Genomic DNA, 20626 nt, shown 5'->3' with positions numbered 1-20626 from the left:
GGAAGCGCGGCGGCGGGGGGCGGGGAAGCGGAGCGGGACGGGACGGGGCGGGACGGGGCGGGAGGGAGGGGCTGCGCCGCCACCCCGGGCCAGGCGCGACGCCGCGTGCCCCCCACCCGCCCCCTTCCCCGCCCCCTTCCCCGCCCCCTTCCCCGCCCCTTCCCCGCCATGGCCCGCGAGCTCATCGGCCCCGCTCTGCCGCCCGGCTTCCCGCGCTGCGCCGAGGCGGACCCGGATGAGGACTTCAGCCAAGGTAGAGCGCGGGCTGGGGGCGGCTGCGCCCCGTCCCCGGTCCCCGGCGGCGGGGGGCGCCCCCCGTGTTTCACCTCAGGCGGCGCGGCTGGCAGCGGGGGGCGAGCGTGGCCCCTCGGGGCCCCGGGGCCGCTCCCGAGGCCGGGGGGACGTGGCTGCGCGGCGGGTTTGCGTGAATCTGAGCGTCGCGAGCCGTTCTTACAGCGGCTTCTTAAGGAACAGGAACAGAAGTAGAAGGTCTTGCCTGATGGGGTGCTATCGATAGGAGACGGTCTAAAACTTTTTTTTAAAAAATACTGCGTCGATCCGTTGATGATTTTCCTGCTCCAGCTCTACATGTGCTCTTCGGCCTGAGTTCTTCAGTAGCTCGGTGTGGTGGCAGGAGGGAGGGCCGCTGGGCAGGCGGCTGCGGCCTGCTGGCCTTTGTCAGAGCAAAACGCTTCACGAGCCTGTCGTTTCTCGGTCGCTTTCCTCGGCATGCGGAGGCGGCTGGCGCCCGGCGGGGCTGCGGTGACTCGCCTGCCAGCAGGGTCGCCGGGGTCTCTTATGCTGACACAGGGGGCACGGCAGAAGTGGGACCTCGCCGAGACCAGCTGACAGCCAGACTGGCTCTCCTGCGGTGGAGCAGTTTCCCCCACTTGGACTCTTACGTGTTCTGTGTTAATAGTATCTCTGGAAGTAGCAGTTTGAGCGTTAGTACTCCTTGCCTTTAACCCAGGTTCATGTTATATTCATAATAATATGTTCAGTTTCTGGCACTGTTCCATTCAGTTATTCTAAACAAAGCAGCTCCGATGGGAATGGCTTGCTGTGCTTGTCTGCTCTTCTCATTTTTTTAATCCAGAAGAGGGAGCAATAGGAAGAGAGAGCTGGCACTACAGCAACATCGAGCTCCGGGTCGGCAGCTCAGCTCTGTACTGAAGCCCTGACTACACGCTAGTTTCAGCTGATGCAGCCTTTCCTACTCCTGTTTGTGTCGATGGCTTACTCACTTTCTTTCTAACAATGTCCTGTTACACATCGCAAGTATCTATACTGTGTGTGAATCCACTGAACAAAATAAGTTACATTTATCAGTAGGCTGTGGTTTCGTGATATCAAGTGTTTTGGCAGTATGTAGTCTAGGTCATTCAGCCTAGTTTGTTCACATTCTGTCTCACTGTACGTCAGCTCCATAGCACTACAGTTACACTGGCAGATCTTGGGGATTTGTGTGTGAAGTGGATGAAGGAATTTATTTGCCTTTAAAAAGAAAAAACAAAATCAAAACAAAAAAAAACACACCAAAACCCAGCTATTAGGGGTTGTTTATTTGTTTTTATAACTTCTATAAATGTTTCCTGACATACAACAGCTTGGTACAAGTAAGTGTACCTGCTCAACACAAGGCATACTGCTGCAGTGTAGAGAAGGAAGAGAGAGCAAGTACTTTGTTGTAACATACTTTGTTGTACAGAATTACAGCTCTAGTTGGATCCCAGCACCTGGAGGTTCTGAGTGGCAAAATTGTGTGGTGGGGCTGCTACAAGCATCTTCTGCACTGTAACGCTTGCCGGGTCTTGAGACAGAATGGGCCTAGAAGTAATTCTGCAACTATTTCTTTTATATTCTAGTTATTTTAAGGGATACTTCCCCTTTTAAAGCTGAACAGCTTTTCCACTATGTTTTCTTTCCTTGTGGTCTCACCAATATTTGCACTGCTCTTTGCTTTTCTGTAAGAACACTTGGGGTTTTTATTCTACTTCCATTGTTTCCGCCTCTGAACAGCAGAAAGTAGGACTTTGAGCAGCTGTTCTGAGAATTCTGTCAAAAAGGTTTCATTCAGAACTATAAGATAAGGGAATAGAATAGATTATTTCAGTTGGAAGTGACCTATGACAATGATCTAGTCCAACTGCCTGACCACTTTAGGGCTGACCAAAAGTTAAAAAACATGCTGTTAAGGGCTTCTTAAACACTGACGGGCTTGGGGCATCAACCACCTCTCTAGGAATCACAGAATGGTTGGGCTTAGAAGGAACCGCTGGATATCATCTAGCCAAGCCCCTGCTAAAGCAGGTTCACCTAGGGCAGGTTGCACAGTCATGTCCAGGCGGGTTTTGAATGTCTCCAGAGAAGGAGACTCCACAACCTCTTTGGGCCACCTGTTCCAGTGCTTTGCCATCCTCAGGGTAAAAATTTACCTTATGTTTAGATGGAACTTATTGTGCTGCAGTTTGTGCCTGTTGCCTCTTGTCCTGTCACTGGGCACCACTGAAAAGAGCCTGGCCCCGTCCTCCTGACACTTGCCCTGAAGATATTTATATGCATTGATAAGGTCCCCTCTCAGTCTTCTCTTCTCCAGGCTAAACAGGCTCAGCTCTCTCAGCCTTTTCTAGTGAGGGAGATGCTCCAGTCCTCTAATCACCTTCATAGCCCTCCTCTGGACCTTCTGCAGTAGTTGCCTGTCTCTCTGGAACTGGGGAGCCCAGAACTGGACACAGCACTCCAGATGCGGCCTCACTAGGGCAGAGCAGAGGGGAGGATCACCTCGCTCAACCTGCTGGCCATGCTCCTCCTAATGCACCCCAGGATCCCATGGGCCTTCATGGCCACCAGGGCATGCTGCTGGCTCACGGGCATCTTGCTGTTCACCAGAACTGCCAGGTCCTTCTCTGCAGAGCTGCCCTCCAGAAGGTCAGCCCCAGCCCATGCTGGTACGTGGGATTATTCCTCCCTTGATGTAGGACCCTACACTTGCCTTTGTTGAACTTCTGTTAGGTTGCTCTCTGCCCAACTCTCCAGCATGTCCAGGTCTTGCTGAGTGGCAGTGCAGCCTTCTGGTGTATCAGCCACTCCTCCCAGTATTGTATCATCATGAGACTTGCTCAGGGTACGCTCTGTCCCTTCATTGATGAATAAATGTAACAGGATAGGACCCAGTACTGACCCAGGGAACACCGCTGACTACAGGCCTCCAGCTGGACTCTGTGCTGCTGATCACAACCCTCTGAGCTCTTGACATTCAGCCAGTTCTCAGCCCACCTCACTGTCCACCTATCTCACCCACCCTTCCAGAGCTTGCCTATAAGGTTGTTATGGGAGACAGTGTCAGAAGCCTTGCTGAGGTCAAGGTAGACAACATCCACAGCTCTCCCCTTGTCTACCCAGCCAGTCATTTCATCGTAGAAGGCTATCACATTGGTCAGGCGTGATTTTCACTTGATGAATCCATGTTAACTACTCCTGGAAGCCTGTTCCAGTGTTTGACCGCCTTCTCAGTAAAGCAGTGCTTCCTAATGTCCGGTCTGAACATACACTGGTGCAGCTTTGAACAATTCCTACATGTCCTATCACTGGATACTGGGGCGATCAGCACCTCCCTCTCCACTTCCCCTCCTCAAGCAGCTACAGAGAGCAATCAGGTCACTTCTCAGCCTCCTTTTCTCTAAATTAAACTAGCCCAAACTCCTTAGCCATTCCTTACAGGACATTCCTTGCAGGCCTTTCACCAGCTTTGTTGCCCTCCTATGGACACATTCAAGGACCTTTACATCCTTCTTAAATTGTGGGGCCTAGAACTGCCCACAGTACTCAAGTGAGGCCACACCAATGCTGAATACACAGGATGATCATCTCTCTTGACCAGCTGGTTATGCTGTGTTTGATGCACCCCAGGATGTGGTTTGCCCTCTTGGCAGTCAGATAAGCATTTGTCTTACATCTGGGATATGACACTGCCATGCTAGATGTAGTGAAAAAAAAGTGTCTGTTGATCCATTCGTAAATTTGTATTTCTTTCATCTTTATATGAATAACACAGAATTACGGAAAGGTTGTGGTTGGAAGGGGCCTTTAAAGATCATTTAGTTCCAACCCCTGACATAAGAGCTCTGTTGTAACTTGTAGCATGCAAATTCTTGCTTTTTTTTTTTTTTTTTTTTTTTTTTTTGTTAAAAGAAGAAAAACTGAAAATGTAGTAATTGTAGCTTGTGTAATCACATTGATGTTGATGTGTGGTATTTTGTATTGTGAAACGTGAGTGGAGTTAAAAGCTGCCTTGTTCATTTCCCTGTGCATCCCTGCCTCGGAAGATAAGGGAGTAACTTAAGATAAAGTGCCAGTTGCCAGTTGCTGCTCTACCTGTAGGTCAGCACAGAGGGAGGGAGTTGAAATGGACTTCGTCAGGAGATACAAATGTCCGTTGGTGTCAGAGAACTGCTGCTCCTTGAACCCTGTGACCCTTAATCATGACCAGAATTGGGAGCAAGTGATAGCTGGACAGACTCAAAAGCTCAAACCCTGCCAAATATTTTACCTTTCCTTCTTCAGCTTGCACTGCCCAACCTATGGGACGCACTCATCTCCTGATTCTTTTTTCTCATGATGATGCTTTGAAGCTGGCCTAAATGTGTTCCTGCTGGAAGACTTCTACTTCCTTTGGCCCTTTTGTCCCTGCCTCTGTGCTGTCCTTGTACCAGCAGGAGAGAAATACTAGGAAAGGGCTAAAACTAACCAGAGATACAGAAGAGATTTTGGCTATTTCAGCATTGAGGCCCCATTTGTTGAAGTACAGAGGCATTGATGTGATATGTCTGAGTTGATCTGTCGCTGTTGCTGAAGGTGAAAGGCCGTACTCCTGTCTGTCCTTGGAGGTTCCCAGTGCCTGTCTGATGGCATGGTAGATTGCTTAGAATCGCCAAATACAGCAGAGATTAACCTAGCAAAAACAGACAAAGCAAAAAGTAGTTTTCCATTTGGATTCTGAGTTGAATTGACTTAATTTTCAGGTGGATAGTCACCAGAGCCTGCTCAATGGAGAGAGCAAGTCAGAGCAACAATGGTAGGATGGCCACTTCTAGCAACTGTGAAACATTCATTCTGACTTTAGACATATCCTTGGCTCTGTTTCTCTCCTCTCCATCCCCAAAATTTTCTTCTGACACTTTCATATCCCACTGTCCTGCTCTGAGTTGTTCTCAGTTCTGGTTAATTCCTCACTTTCCTGTTCTGTCATTGGTACGTCCATATCTCTTCCTGACCTCGTTGGTTTTAGTTTCCTGATACTGACCTCTCCTCCATTCCTCCTTTGGTCTGTATCTCTACTTTTCATTGGCTTTCAGGGAATTTCATTCCCATCAGATCTTGGCCTCCCTTCTTACCCTTCCCTTTCTTTGCTCCCAGAATCTATGCTTAGCAATTCCCATCCCTTCCTCTCTACTAATCACTGTGGCTCCCCACCCCAACCTAATCCATAACTGTATCCTCACCTGTGCTGATTATTAGTCTCAGTCAGTACCATGATCATAATTAATTTTTAATCCCTATTCTCCCAAGGCTTTCTCTTCCATCCACTTCTTTCACCAGGTTCAATGACTGTTTCTTCCCAAGGCTTTAAATGCCATTTTCCTTTCATGAACCAGTCTGACTCTTACTTTGTTTCTGGTTGTCCTGCTTAGGCTGCAGTTCCACGAACAAACAGTTCCTTCAGGGTAGTGCTGGGTTTTGCAGTGTTATTTTTATACTTCTTAAGTTCCCTGATCCAGTTTATTGCATAGCCCATGCAAATGGCTGTGCCAGCGTAACAGACAGGAGGTGGGATAGAAAGCGTATATCTTAGCCCTGATGCTGGACAACGTGTCAGTGGGGCCAGTCTCCTTCCTTAGATAGTTTTGGTTACTAGTTCTTTCCAGCTCACAAAGCTGATCCCTATTTCTCTCTTCCTCTGCAGTATCAGACTTACCAAACTGCATCTCAGTTTGCTTCTTTCACTCCAAGTCCTTTCTTTTGTCTGTCTGCATTCAGACCAAATGAAGCTCTGCTTTTATGGTATCAGGGCACCAGGTGGCTGGAGAAGGCTGTTGTGCAGGTTTTGTCGGGTTTTTAAGTGGTTTTTTTATCCAGTGGTGCTTCTCATACCAAAATGGGAGACTTCTTGATACCAGTCTTTATTTTTATTTATCATTCATCTGTTTGTTCCTTCTCATCTTGAACTTACTTTACCTTTATAGGCTGGGGTGTTGTGGGTTATTTTTTTTTTCCTACTTCGTGCCGAAATGGATTTTTTGTGTCCTGGTTTAAGCCTTTCCCATTAAAACAGAAAACAAAACACGTGGCAGATCTGTCTGGCTGCTTTGTAGCTAGTAAGCTGTCCTTGTTCTGTGTCATGTGCTAAAGATGAGTAAAAGCTTTATGAAGCTCACTTGAAGGACTCAATTTCTGCCTAGCTTTTGTCAGCTAACAATGGAACCATAATCTGTATCAGGTTTTATTTTGCACCATCAAAAAGTTGTAGCTCTTTAACTGGAAGTGCAATTTTCTGGTACCCTTCATTTATGTGGTTTTATTGTATCTCATCTTTTCATCTAATCCTTGACTATTCATAAAGCTAACAATGTCTTTTCCCTCCAAAACATCTTTCTGTCCTGTCAGTCTTGGACTCAAGGCTTGAAATATTAAAAGGAGGAATGGTGCCTGTGTTTCAGGATGCAAAATGATTGATCTCCATTTTATCGGACAGCTGTTTATGCTGTGTGTGTCAACTGGTGCTGGCCCTGCATGCACTACCCTGGATCTGGGAAGGCCTCTTATCTTGGGATCATTGCTGGTCTTTGCCTACTCCAGGTGGCTCTGTGTTGATTGAGCCTGTGAGGGTATCTGTATTAAATGTCTCATTTAGGGGGCGTTTGCTGTTAGGATCAGTGGCTAAGCTGCTTCTGGACACAGTGTATGTGGTACTGTATCCAAATAAGTGTACAAAGGGCTGTGCCTGCTGGTGAATAACAGTGCCAGAAACAGCTCAGACCTGTTAGCAGTCTTAGGGTCTGATTTTTTCCTTTGCTGAGATATCTGTCCCCTTCTGATGCTTCAGAGGTTGAAGGGTTGACTGGAACATGGAAGCTTCATCCACGGCCCCGGCCTTCTGACAGCAATGATTCTTCCAAGTCTGAATGCCTAAATCATCTTTTTCAGCAGAGGACATAAGTCTGTGCCTGCTGCTCGTGCTTAGCTGAACTGGGAATAACCTTAATCATTAAACCATTCCTAAAGCAGGCTGGCGATCAAATTTAACTAACCTATGGTCTCCCATGCTGTGTACATACAAGTGATGTGACTCTTCACTAGTAAGCTTCAAATGCTTTATTAAGGTGGTAGTTTCTTTTTAAGTATACCGGTTTATAATACATGTGTTGTAAATCAGTTGTTAGATGAAACAAGGTTTTCTAGTCCTGTTCCAGAAGACACTCTGTAGTAATGGATTAGTAATGTACTAATTTAATTGGGGGGGTGGGGGGGGGTGGGGTTGTTCGTTGAAATATGGAGCTGAAAAAAGTTACTTCTAGCAGTTTGTTAAATATGTTCTTAAATGCTAGACAAAGCAATGATTGAATAAATTGAATTCCAGGTAGATAGGTATTTTGGGAATGCTAGGATAGATCATATTTATTTGAAACATTTAATAAGTATCCCAGATAACTCTGAAATGTTCAGTTGCAGGACCAGCACTGCCTCCAGGCTATAAAAGCAGCTGTGGCTCAGAAACTCCTGACAGTGATGATGACTTGGAATCTCTTCCTCTACCCAGAGACACAAGCAGAGATTCTGAAGAGGAGACAGAAGGAGATCCAGCACCCAAGTGAGTATGTTCTTAGATTAGTTGTATATTTATGTTGTATTACAAATGAAATGTGTCTATAAATTGTGAGAAAGGGATGGTATTATAGAAATAAAAAGTAAACCCTGTAAAGAAAAAGGGTAAAGCCTGTGTAAAATCAAGAATGTTCAGCTGACCTGTTTGACAGTTGAATTAAGTTATGTAAGGCAACCAGATTGCTGTAGTTACATGTTTTGTTTTAGTTCTGCAATTAAAGTAATAAAATCCTTAATGTTCTGCTTGTTTATACTAAGGATACCACTTACCACATCTGTAAGTATTTGGTACTTGAGTTTTGCCCTGTGTCTCATTACTACATCTCATTGGAAGGTCATAAGAAGTATTTTTGGGCATGAATTTATGCATTCAATTGAGTCAACTCTGATGAAAAAATCCAAATTGTTCAGCAAATAACAGGAGTCTGCACGTACTCGCATTTGGCGAGGTTGATTACTCACAATTGCTGTGTTATGAACTTGTGTGTGTTTGTGCTAGGGCTTGTATAAGGGACGTGGAGGGCGTTATGCCATATTAATGAGTGTTAGAGTAATTTCATCACTTTTTTCTTCTTGTCTTATTCAACAGTTTTTCAGTTAATTAAAATTGAACGGGGAAAAATACTAGTCAAAATGCAGACTGTATAAAAATGGAGAAAGAAGTGTGCTAAATTTAAAATTACTTTGTGACTAGAAAATGGTAATTCAACATAATATTACTTTTCTTTTTACAGCAAAAGCATTCTTAATTTTTTTTAAATGTCAAAGCATTTTTGGACTGAAGCTTATGCTCCCAATTTTTTAATTGCTTCAAATTATTTTGGATCCTTTTGCACTGTTTCCTTGGTAACAGCAGGATATTTAGTACATAAGACTGTCTGAAATAATTTTACATATTTTTTTTCCTTTTTTAAATGTAGATAATTGCTATGCATGTCAAGGTAATTATTAAGCGAAATCTTTATATTTGCAGAAAGCCAAAAAGAATTCAGGAAGATGATGATGATGGCTTTTTTGGGCCTGCTCTTCCTCCTGGGTTTAAAAAACAGGATGATTCTCCAGAGAGGTAATAAAAATGGAATTATATTCAGGTGCTTTTCCTTAAAACACAATTATTTTAGATAAAATATTTTGTAGCACTATTACAGAACACTTCAATTGTGCACTTCGGATTCAGATGATTAGAATTGCTTCCTCCACATCCTGAGAATAGGAACAGCATTCCCTTGAAACAGAACACACAGCCCTCCTAGTCCTGGTTGGAAGATTGGAGAGAAAAAGAAAAAATGTGAATTGTCCGATTTGTATTTTTAATGTCAGATTTCTTCCATTTCTTATGATAGGTCTCAGATCAGTGCAGAAAAAACAAATTACAGTACAAGGACCCATAGTTCTATAGTTCATTCTGGACTGTGAGGGAGTAGGGCAGTAAGTTTTTGTGTGGTGCAATACAGTGCAGATTATTGGAATTGTAATTTACTAATGCACCAAGGATTATTGTTTATGTCTGGAAAGCAAGCTGTCAGGTGTAAGTAAATAAGCATTATTTACAGCCTTTGTCAGGAAGCTTTCCATTTGATTACACACAATTATAAAATACTTCCCCAAAAAAATATTTATGGATTTTCTATGCAGACTTTAGCCATGTCTTGCAGCCTTCTAGTCTTTACATTAATCTGTGCACTTCCTTCTATAATTTGAAGTTATGATCTGTAGTTAAATTGGGACTTCCAAGGGGATGCCTATTGATGAAAGGTACGGGAGAGTCCATCGGTCACTATTATTTTCCTCAGAGCAATAGGGAGCTGGTAGATAAAATTAAGTTAATACCTTCCTCTCAGGTGTGAGTTTTCAGTTCTAGGAAAGGGACTCAATTTTTTGTCAAGCTGTGTGTATAGTATACCATCTCAAAGGAAATTTTAAAGTTGAATATTTTTTTTTTAGTTTGGATAAATTTTTATGATGCTTGGCAGCAGTTAGGAAAACAAGAATTTATCTAACTAAGCTTATTTGGAAGTATCCTCTTTGTGTCTGTTTAACTACGCTTTGCTGTAATCAACAAACTTTATAATTGTGGGTATCATGCTCAGTGGGCTTGTTTGGTGCTTTGATGGTCCCAAGAGTAACTAATATTTTTCGCTTCTGTTTCATATGCACTATGTGTTATTTTAATTATAAAACTTAAGAAGTCACTAAAAATAATGTGATCTCTAATAAAGCAAATAAATGCTTGTACCTTTTAATACCGGCAGGGGTAGCTTTCTTGATTTTTGACATGAATACTCCTGTGGTAAAATGTTTTGTCAAAGTGTGCAAAAGAAAAAGAGGAAGAAAAGAGGCAAATTGTAGTTTGAAGGTTAGAGAGATGAGCAGTGACACAGGCAGTCACCCATCATATAATCTTAGTCTTTTGTATGTTCACCCAACTTTTATTTCTACTTAGCAGTTTATTTCCAAAATGTTGGGTAACACTCAGAGGCAAGAGTCTGCCCTGTGTCAGAGTGTAAGAGATTAAAGCAATAAAAGGCACTTGGTAGTTTGTCGGGGGTTTTTTGTCCTAGCTCACCATACAACCGCTCCTAGCACACACGGAGAAAGCAGATTGAGCAGAGCTGTTTTGCACCCAGCCTGATTCCCTGAATAGGTGGGAAAGGTGTGATGTGTGGGAAGAGCCTTGTCTGTCTGCCACCCCCATACACCTGGTAGTCTAGTTGTCCTGACACACTGAGGCGTGTAAGCTGTGCAGGGTATAGACACAGTGTGTTAACCGTGTCCCCACTGCACTGCTGAGTGTTGAGCAGATTGCTGCTGATGAGCTAGCCACAAATAATTGAAACAAATGCAAGCTGTTTGTTTCAATATATGGACAAACTGTTTGTTAGCTCTGTGTGACCTATTCATTCTTTTAGAAAAGCATTCGTTCTGTTACATCTTCTCCAGACTTGTCAAAGCAACATATTCATGATTAGGAGCAGCTCGTGTGCCAATTTGCAGCTTGTTAAAAATTGTTTGAATAATTCCAGCATAAAATACATGTATGAACTGTTTTCCTTCAACTTTGATAACCAGCAATGTTTAGATAACTATGTTTTAACTAACAATGTTAGACACAAGTGCAGCACTCAGATATTCCCGAGGTATGCGCACATCAAGGTAAAGAGCAAAGGTTATCCTAAAAAATGTTTTGTTATACATCAGAAGAATGCTGAAATGCCTATTTTATAATACACATTAGCAAAGACTCCCAAGCCCAAAACCAGAGAAACATTCTTTGCCATATATGAAATTCAATATTTTTTAAATTAAAGCTTAATTCATTGTAAGTTTGGGGGTTGTTTTTGAATGTGTCTAGATAGGTACCAAAGCTACCCAGAGCAGCAAAATGTGTTTAACAGAGTTTTATTTAGATTCACTTCACCTTTCAGGGAACCTTTGGACATCCAGGAGGCTGTCAAGAATCACACTGGCTGTGCGCTGCTGGGGAAAGACCCAAGCAACAGGGTTTTTCATGTGGAGAGAAAAAAAAAAAAAGCATAGAAATAGAAAGTGTGGGAGGGATGAATATAGGAACCATTTTTCTACTCTTTGGAAGAGCCTTTGAGCTGTGACAGAAGCAAGGCAGAGTATTTGAGATCTGCTCTTTTTCACAAGTTGCACAGATACAGCCCACAACATAGATGTTCTTGTATATTTTAGCAGAAGGCTTTTTTATAGTTTGGTTTAACTGTCTCTCCATGCAAAATAAAGCTATTTGTGTACTAAAATAAAATATTATTTTGGACATATCTGTATAGGTTTAAATTCAATCTCTTTGAATTATATTGGGAATTTAAAATATCATCTCAACGAGAAAGCACTCAGAAAGGAGAAGAGGAAAATAAAAGCTGTTTCTTTTTTGCAGCAGTTAGGTGGGGGTGGAACTTCAGATTCAACCCAGACCTCTTGCCTGGGTTTGAAACCTCACCAGTGCCCTTGTCCTGGCCTGAGCTCAGTTTTATTGCTTTTGTCTGTCTGTCTGTGGTTGGCTTTCTGGCAGGACTTTCTGCTTTTTAATTCCCCTTTTCAAATGCTGACATTAATATCATTACAGCAGGACTGTACTGATTAGATTATGAGGGATTTAGTAGAAGACAATAATTAGCATAATTCAGTTTACATTGTGTTATGTTTTATTTCCCTAAAGTTCAAATGGAAGATAGTAATAAATGAAGTCTCTGCTGATACATTGTGAGGATGCTGTCACTTGGCTATTTCTTTAGGTGATAATTACTTGAGTTTTTAATTAGCTTTTATTAGCTTTAAAGAATATGATGCTAGATTATTAAGAGGAAATGGTATACAAAAGTCTTTTCAGTACTGCAAGCACAGTTTCTAGTGTGCTTTGAACTGTTTTCACCATTGAAAAGCGTTTCTCACCTTTCTGTGGCTCCTGGAGACAATTGAATTATACTGCTTGCAGAGCTGTTGCATAAGAACAAATCAGTGAAGTTGCCTGGGATCACAAAACTTTTCTTCTCCCATCCCCATTCCAAGGGAAAATAAACTTGAAATCAGAGCAGTTCACTGATTCTGTTTATTGAAGGACAGTGAAACTGTGGTGCAAAGCAAGAATGAACAAAATTGACTTTGTTGCTAGAGAAAAAGTAGCATATATTTGACCTCTCACCTTTCATTGCTCTTGAATCTGGTGAAGGAAGGTAGGGAAGAAAAAAGTGGATTTCCATGACTACATGCTGCAACTTCCCCAGTTTTCTTGCACCCCAGCTATCTGCAGAGGTCCTCCTGGAAGACAGAGAAGCTCTTACTCAGTTATTTTTATAGTGTGTGTGTAGGGGGCACACTTGGTATGGGGAGGAAGGAGAATCGCTTCTTATCAACATTTGATTTTTATTTTTATATTAATCCATTTAATTTTCCCTGCAGCAAATAGTAGAAGGCTATCATTTAATGTACTGTCCTTGTTGGTTATGTTACTTCCTTTTTTTCCTCCTCAACTGAAAATGAAGATAATTATTTTTTTTCCCCCTCAGGCCCATTATAGGTCCTGCATTACCACCTGGCTTTAGGAAACCTTCGCAGGACACTGGGAGTAGCAGATGTTCCATAGGACCATCTCTTTCATCAGAGTTCCGTACCCAGGTTTGTGAAAACAGAAGACTTTTTGTTTTAGTACAGTCTATCTGAAATGCTATAACAAGTAGGAGCCTGAAAAAGTCTACTAGACATACTTTTCAGCATCACAGTTTAATTTTAGACCAGAAAGTGTCTGGCATATTTTTGCCTGAGTCAAATACTGAAGCATAAATAAGCCTTAAAAAAAAGAAGGTGGCTGGTCTGGTTTGTTGTGATTTTGCTGTTAGACATATGAGGCACTCACCAAGTGCAAGAGATCTAGGCATCCTAAACTGCAGTCACAGTAATTCTTCCCAATGTTTTTCCATTCTTCTGGTGTGACATCCTTCACGAGTGGACATCTTGGCAAAGTTCAGATTTTTTGAAGATGTCAAAGAAGTAACGCAACCTGTTAGAATGAAAATATTTACCTGTAATTCAAGCTTTTACTCTGTTGCTGAAAAGGGAGCAAAATGATTGAATATTTCACATATCTTCACTCTTTTAAAATGTTTATTAGTGAATGTGTTAAATACATTTATTCAAAAGAACGCAATCAAGAATGACGCTACAGTATCACTAACTGTTTGTATCAATAGTAAGATGATACCTGTAACTAGGAGTAAGGCAGAGCAGAACAGTGACACTGATGCAGTATTTTGTGTTTTTTGACAGTTCTTCTCAGGTTAGGTAAAAAACTAGGTAGAAACCTAGTTTTTTACCTAACCTGCAAGTCCTATAGTGTAATCCATATTATTCTGTGGTTATATGTACTACCAAAGAACATTCAAGAGTAAGATGTGTGATAAAATACAGCTAGAAGTATGGGGAAGATTCAGCACCCTAAACATGGGCCTGTAGTATCATTCTGAGGGATCTGAATCATCTGCAGCAGGCTGGCAGATGGGGAGTAATGACTTAGAGAAGCTTGCATCCTTCTTGAACAGCACCACTTAACCCAGGCAGGATACCCTAAGACATGAAAAATGGTGCTGGATACCAGTTTTTAAGCAATTAGATCTCTCTCATGCTATGGTATAGTGAATATTAATTCCTTGTGAGAATTAACAGTTACTCTGTTTATTTCTAAAATACTTAAGTTTTAAGTTTAACTCCAGACACTGTGGGACATGCTAGGAAGGGATGAGGCAAAGGTTGCTTTGGAACTTCACTTTTTTGATTAGTAGTTGCAAAGTACATCATTCTTCAGCCTCCTACAGCGAGTGTTGTCATAATCCTTCATGAAGAATCAGTCTGACATTTTTAAGATCCTTGTCATCTTATAACTCCAAATAATGATTAAGCAATTTATCATAATGACAGATCTCTTGAGGCAGGAATGTCAAAACTGATCTGCTTATGTATTTTACAAACAAAAAAGTCTCTTTTGTCCTAAATAGATCTAGCTTCAGCTTTGTTACAGATACTACAGAACTTATCTTACCTTATTTTTTTCCTCTTCTTAATGATACTCTAATCTTTTACCTTTGAACATGATGAGTAATTTTTCTGTTTATTTTGGTTTAATTTATTTATTTTGTATTCTAGTACATCTTTAGAGGCAGCTTATTCCATGCTGATTCTTCACTTTATATTGATTTCCCCTTCAAACTTGAAGGCAGTATTTCTCAATGTTTGTTTAATTTCATCTTGTTTGAGGTAGGTGGTAATGGAGTGAATTGAACTTAAGACTAATGAGAAAGGAAATGAGACATGCTTCTTCAATTAAAACTCAACATGGAATTTGTCTTTCATCCTTAACTACTTTACAATACAATTTATCATGAAAATCATATCTTTGCATTTTTTATTTGTTTGTACACAGAGAGAGGATGGTGGTCTTCTGCCTTGGTTTCTCAAGACAGTTATTCCTCTTTCCCACCAGCTCTTTCCTTCCTTTTAAAAAAGAGAGAGAATGCAGTCACCCCATTCTCTAAAAGCTGAAGCAATATTGCAGTGGTAGATAATGAGTGAAAGCTTGACTATGTAAATGTTTTTGAGAAAAATTATGAGAGAAATTGGTATTACCACCTTGTTTTGGTGGTGTTTATAAATGACCAGCTGTTTCTCACCCTCCTCAGTCTTTCAGATCAGTTTCATGCAACTGGTCATACAGCCATTAAATTTGCTAAGCTGCTTCTTGCACCTTGTGGTCCACAGCCGTGTCTTTAGCTACCTGAAGCTTGCCTTCCCCACTATTTATACCTTTGCTGACTCCTAGAGGCAGACAGGGCCAACTGGCTTAGCTAGCTCAGAGCAGTGTCATTAAAGCATGCCAGTTTCTGTAGCAAGTGGCCCACATAGGAGTAAAGTAGCTTATTTCACACCTGCTGTCTTCCTTAGCCCAAATCCCTCAACAGCAGTGGGGTGCCAACTGCGAGCAGCCTGAAGTATTAGGCTTGAACTCAGTGTAGCAGGATACGTTCCTGCTCTCCTCCTCCTTTCACTCATCCTGCGTCCCCTGTGCACCCATTAGTTGACTTCTAGTGAGGTTCTGTGCTCTGTTCTTGCATCTTCCACTGATCACCTCTGCCTCAGGTGCCTTACTTTACATGGAAGGCTCCTAATAATGTTTTTACGCTGCTCATTGCTCTTGAGCCCTTATCTTCTCTCTAGGCTGTCTGCCTGATAACCAAAGTTTGGCATGACAAAAACAAGCCATTCGCCCCCACCTTCTTCACCCTTCACTTAAAACTTCTTCGCCACCACCTTGTATTTTCAAGTAAAGCTCTGTGCTTCCTGAGTATACAGCCTTCTTGTCATCCTACTCCCATTGCTTCATCGCCCACATTCAGGCTGTAGCTAATTCTTTTCACTTTTGTAGATATTGGGCACCTTAGTTTTGCTTCCAGGGCACTGTGGCATCGCCATTTTCTGTCTAGTCCTGCCTCTGTCCACGTCTGTACTGTTTTAACTTGGAGGGACCCGTGAGATTTCTGTACAACTCCTGGCATCCACAGAGATTATTGTTAACATCTAGTCCCTTTCAAACTAGGTTTTTTTGAGCTGTCCTCCAAATAATTGCTTAAAATGCAGTGCCAAAAGGGTTCGAAGAAGCAAATGTCAGAACCAAGAGAGCAGACTGGCAGATACTATGCACCCAGGAGTGTAGAACCATGTATACCACTGTACTCTAGCTTGCATGTTCATCTTTCTAGCATCCTTACAGAATCTGAGCTTGAAACAGGTCTTGTCATGTGAAACTGCGATCCTTATTATGGAAATACGTCCAATAATGATGGTAAACCCCAAAGTATCAAAGATGTATGCTTGTGTGTTTCAGATTTGCATATGGCCACAGATGTAAAGTAGCAGGACTTTGTGCTGCCACTATGTTTACCAGCGGTTTTGCCTCAGACAAGAGATGGTGTTTATGAAAACATGGAGACTTAAGTATCCATGTTAAAGTGTTGGAGCAGCTCTAATCTGGAGTGTTAATCCAGGTTTTTGTTGTGTGACTGCCAGATGCATTGTGTTAGGTTTGTGGGCTCTTACAGACAAAAGTCATTCTAATCCTATGAAGCTAAAGTGTTCCTTGATGGTCTTAGCACTATGGTTGAGAGAAATGTTTTATTTTTGGAAGGTTACAGATAGTAGTGAGGAAGAAGACAATCTCATAGGCCCAATGCCTGCAAAAGGACCAGTAGAGTCTGATGTGACTAAAGACTTTGAACGCAGAGCTCAGAGAATGAAGGAAAAACTTACTTCAGCAGACAGCGTAAGTTGGATTTCTTTATTTCCAGTATTTTGTTGCTGGAGTGTATTTGTTTTTCTTTGCCTGTTTTCTGTGTGACACAGTTGCAGTTGCTCAGGATGCTCAGTGTTTGCGGTTGTCAAGACAAGGAAAAATCCATGATTTCTGCTGGTAGCCAAGAAATTCAGACAGCAATTTTTGATTATGCTTTTTTTACTGTTCCCCCTGCCCCTATTTCTTTTGTAAAGGATGAATCCAAGCAAGTTACCAGGGAATTATGGATGACAGAACTTCCACCTGAATTGAAAAGCTTTGGATTTGGCCCAAGAACATTCAAGAGAAGAGCTGATGACAAATCAGGTGATAGATCTATTTGGACAGATACTCCAGCTGACAGAGAAAGAAAAGCCAAGGTGAGTGTTTATTCATTCATATACACCTGCAGGCAGCAGGTATGTGAAAACAAAGATACCCCGAGTTGTTCGGTGATTATTTTTTTTTCCCAGATTTTTCTTTGTTGTCAAAACTTATGAATTCAAGGCTTAAAGGTAAAAGCAAGGAAATAATGATTTATATTTGCATTAATAATCATTTATTCCCTCTCCTTTCTACAGTAATCTGGTACTCTGTATCAGCTCATTGAATTACATACAGTGTGTCCAATGTGTAATTCACGATTACAGTGTGTCCAGTTTCTTCTTTGAGCAAAAAATACCTGGTGGCCTCTACCCTTCAGATTTAATTAAAAAATAAATATAGATTTCCCTGCTTTTTACTTCAGACACTGTGATTGTTATAGCATGTGATTTCTTCTACTTATCAGGAAAGAGAAGAGGCAAAAAAGTCAACCTGTAAGGATAATGAAGAAACTGTATTATCTGGGAGAGAAAAGAGACTTGTTGAGCAGGTGACTTCATACAATGTAAGTGTAATAGCAAAATATTTCCTCTTCCTGCGTTTCCCTTAATTCTTCACTCTTCTGGTTCTGATTTCCAGGGCTGCTGGTTTCCATGGTGATGCTGTTATAGTCTTCCCTTTTAGTGCCCAAACCTACTGCTGTTTAAGTCATTAAAACATTTCACTTCAACAAGAGCAGGACTGGGTCCTCCAGCTGCTGCTGAAAACAATGTGACAGAACTGGGATTTGTGTATATTGTCCCAGTTTTAGGTAGTGTTTTCCTTAAGTCATCCTCATGTCAGGACATGGTTGCTGGGAGCAGGCAACCTTAATTCAAATATTAGCTTGCTTCACCAAATTACCAACATCCCAAGAACAGAACAGTAGTACAGGTTTAACTTTTCAGACAAAGTATGCATTAACCCAAAATAAGCTTGATGGGCTAAGCGGATTGATGCATTAATTAGACCATGTAATTAATTACATCAACTGCTCATTACAACAGCTTTATTATATTAAATTTTTCTCAAGTCTCTGCAGAAGGCAATAATTTTCATAGGCAGATGTTGATTACTAGAAGTCTGAACTCCATGTCAAGTTCCATCTCGCTTTTCTGTCTGCCAACCCCATCCACCAGAGTATACGGACTGTTGCCTGCCTTGCAGGCGTTTGTGGCAGTTCTTCCCTGATTCATGGCCTGAAGTCTTATGGAAGGCAGTCTGGTCTCTTGAGAGTATCATTAACTTGAGAATTGCAGCCTTGGCTTATATTACATGATTGAAGTTTATCTGACAGTTTAAATAATTTATTTGTAGTTCATGAAATCACGTGTCCCTCTTGACTTAGAGCCTTGTAAATCCAGAGCTGTTAGCATAATGTCTTAAATTTTTTCTGTATTGTCTATGTTACTGTGAGTAGAATAGAACAATTTTAATGTAAAAATACAGGTTTTGCTCTGTACCATTGCCAGAATAAGACATATATAGGCCTTTACTGTTTCTAAGGTTAATAGAGTTCTCTCAAGAAAAATTGAAGAGGATATCTTATTTAAGAACAATGTTTCTTGGGTTGTTAGGTTTTGTTTTGGTTTTTCTTAAATCAGCTCTTTTCTGATTTTCAGGTGTTTTGTGTGTGTTTGGTTTTTTTCTTTTAAAGTTTTTTGCTCTCTCCTTTCCTGTTTCTTCCTGCACTGACCTTTATCAAGGATACTTTTCATTGAACAGGAGCTTTAACTCTTAAAATAGTTTCTTACAGTTAATTCTTTCAGTGCTGGTGCCTTATACTTTCTCTGGTGCAGTTCTGTCAACACTGATGTAGTTACATCATGAAGAAGTGTTGTCCATTTCCTATTTTTCCATGAGCATCATTTCTTATGTCATGTATTCATAATTATTTGTATGTGTGATGAAGTAAGTTTTTGCACAGGGAGTGAAGGAAGATGAACCTTCAGGATAAAGATCTCGTGTTCTCAGATAAGAGAAAACAGGGCTGCTCATCTTTTGCTCTTTATGATGAGAGAATTGGTTTGGACTGATGTTTTGGCTGGTTTGTAATGATTTGAGAGTCTGAGAAACTGATTAAGGAAACACAAGTATGCTTTACCCGAGCAAAGGAGGGGCACATAGATTAGTTCTCACAAGACTATCTCCTGTGTGAAATCAGCAAAAGTTTTATGTTGTATTTGGGCTGGATCACACTCTTTAATAAATGCAACTAAAGTCCTTAACATAGCACAAAAGACATGATTTAGCTCAAACCTGTGGCTTTGTCCTGTGGTCTTGCAACAGATTATTCAAATACTGAAAAGTTATGAGCAGACGTTAAAAACAACAGTTCATGAGGGTAAGATTGAAAGGATATCTAGCTCATTCCTGCCCCTAGCAGTGACCGAAAACAGATGCTTAGGAGAAGCATGTAAGAAACCAGGCCTGTACTTTGAGATATTTCTCTTGTTGTCTTCATTTGTCTCTGCTAATAATGGCAGAGCAACTTTCATATTTCTATTGCATTATTTTATAATTTACCTCCACTGCGGATATTCAACAACTTTATGGGTACCTTTAACATCATTGAATTATTAGTATTTTATTCAGTGTAGATAAGATTAGCATACACAGAGCAGAAAGCATGTGTAAATTTATCACTCTATTTTCCAGTTACTAAGCTGTTGTCTTTTTCTGGAATTTTTAGCCTTCCCGATTCCAGTCTTTCCATTTGGATTTTCTATGTGGTTGATACTTTGTAATACTTTATTTCTTCTTCCTTCTTCCCACTCTCCCAGGAGTCAAAGAGGTCAGAATCTCTCATGGACATGCATCAGAAAAAGCTAAAGAGCAAAGCATTTGAAGAAAAGAACAAACCTCAAGAAAGAAGGCCATTTGACCGAGACCAGGATCTCAAAGTCAATCGATTTGATGAAGCACAAAAGAAAGCTCTTATAAGAAAATCCAGAGATCTGAATAGTAAATTTGAGCACAGTAAAGGCAATATGTTTTTATAACATAAAAGCATGAAGCTTTTTTGAAGTCAATTAAACTTTGAATACTTAATTTTATAAGTATTTTTCTGTAAATATTTGTATGCAAAATAAATACCCTAATGGTTAACTATTTTTCCTTGTCTGTAAGTACTCCGTTAGGTAGGATCATCTGTACTACAACTAAACTGAAAAGGAAAGTACTGGTGTAAAAAAGGTAACGTAAATTTGCTACTTTAAAACATTGGTTGTTGTTTTGAGGTTTTTTGTTAGCATAAAAATAATTAATTAAAATCAGTATTATTTTAAGGATCTCTGGATTTGATCTTGCAATGGAGTTGGCAAGTTTTCCCCTATCGGCTGCCATGGAATATTCTTGCTGAGCCTGGCCTGAAGGCAGTGAAAAAATCCCCTTTAAGTTAATGGGCAGGACATTGAGTTCATACTACCCAGCAGGAGCTCCAGTCAAGCAAATGGCAGCTTTTATGTCCACCCAGTGCTTTTATTTCTCTGATTCTATGTCTGTACATAAATACAGGTTTATATGTATGCAGTATAATTTCTG

General features: G+C 41.0%; 1 protein-coding gene across 1 annotated transcript; it reads left to right on the top strand.

Annotated features, from left to right (window-relative positions):
* Positions 1–111: 111 nt before the first annotated feature.
* On the top strand, positions 112–20194 carry GPALPP1 (GPALPP motifs containing 1). The gene is made up of 8 exons (XM_056327667.1): positions 112–253; positions 7723–7867; positions 8855–8947; positions 12912–13020; positions 16577–16711; positions 16936–17100; positions 17511–17609; positions 19867–20194. Exons 1-8 carry the CDS (start codon positions 169–171, stop codon positions 20083–20085), a joined length of 1050 nt encoding a protein of 349 aa, XP_056183642.1. The 5' UTR covers positions 112–168; the 3' UTR covers positions 20086–20194.
* The last annotated feature ends 432 nt before the right edge of the window (positions 20195–20626 follow it).

The sequence above is a fragment of the Falco biarmicus genome, chromosome 2 (genome assembly GCF_023638135.1).
Source record: "Falco biarmicus isolate bFalBia1 chromosome 2, bFalBia1.pri, whole genome shotgun sequence".
NCBI classification, from domain to species: Eukaryota; Metazoa; Chordata; class Aves; order Falconiformes; family Falconidae; genus Falco; species Falco biarmicus.
Note: the sequence above shows the minus strand (reverse complement) of the source record. Positions and strands in the feature narration are given on the sequence as shown.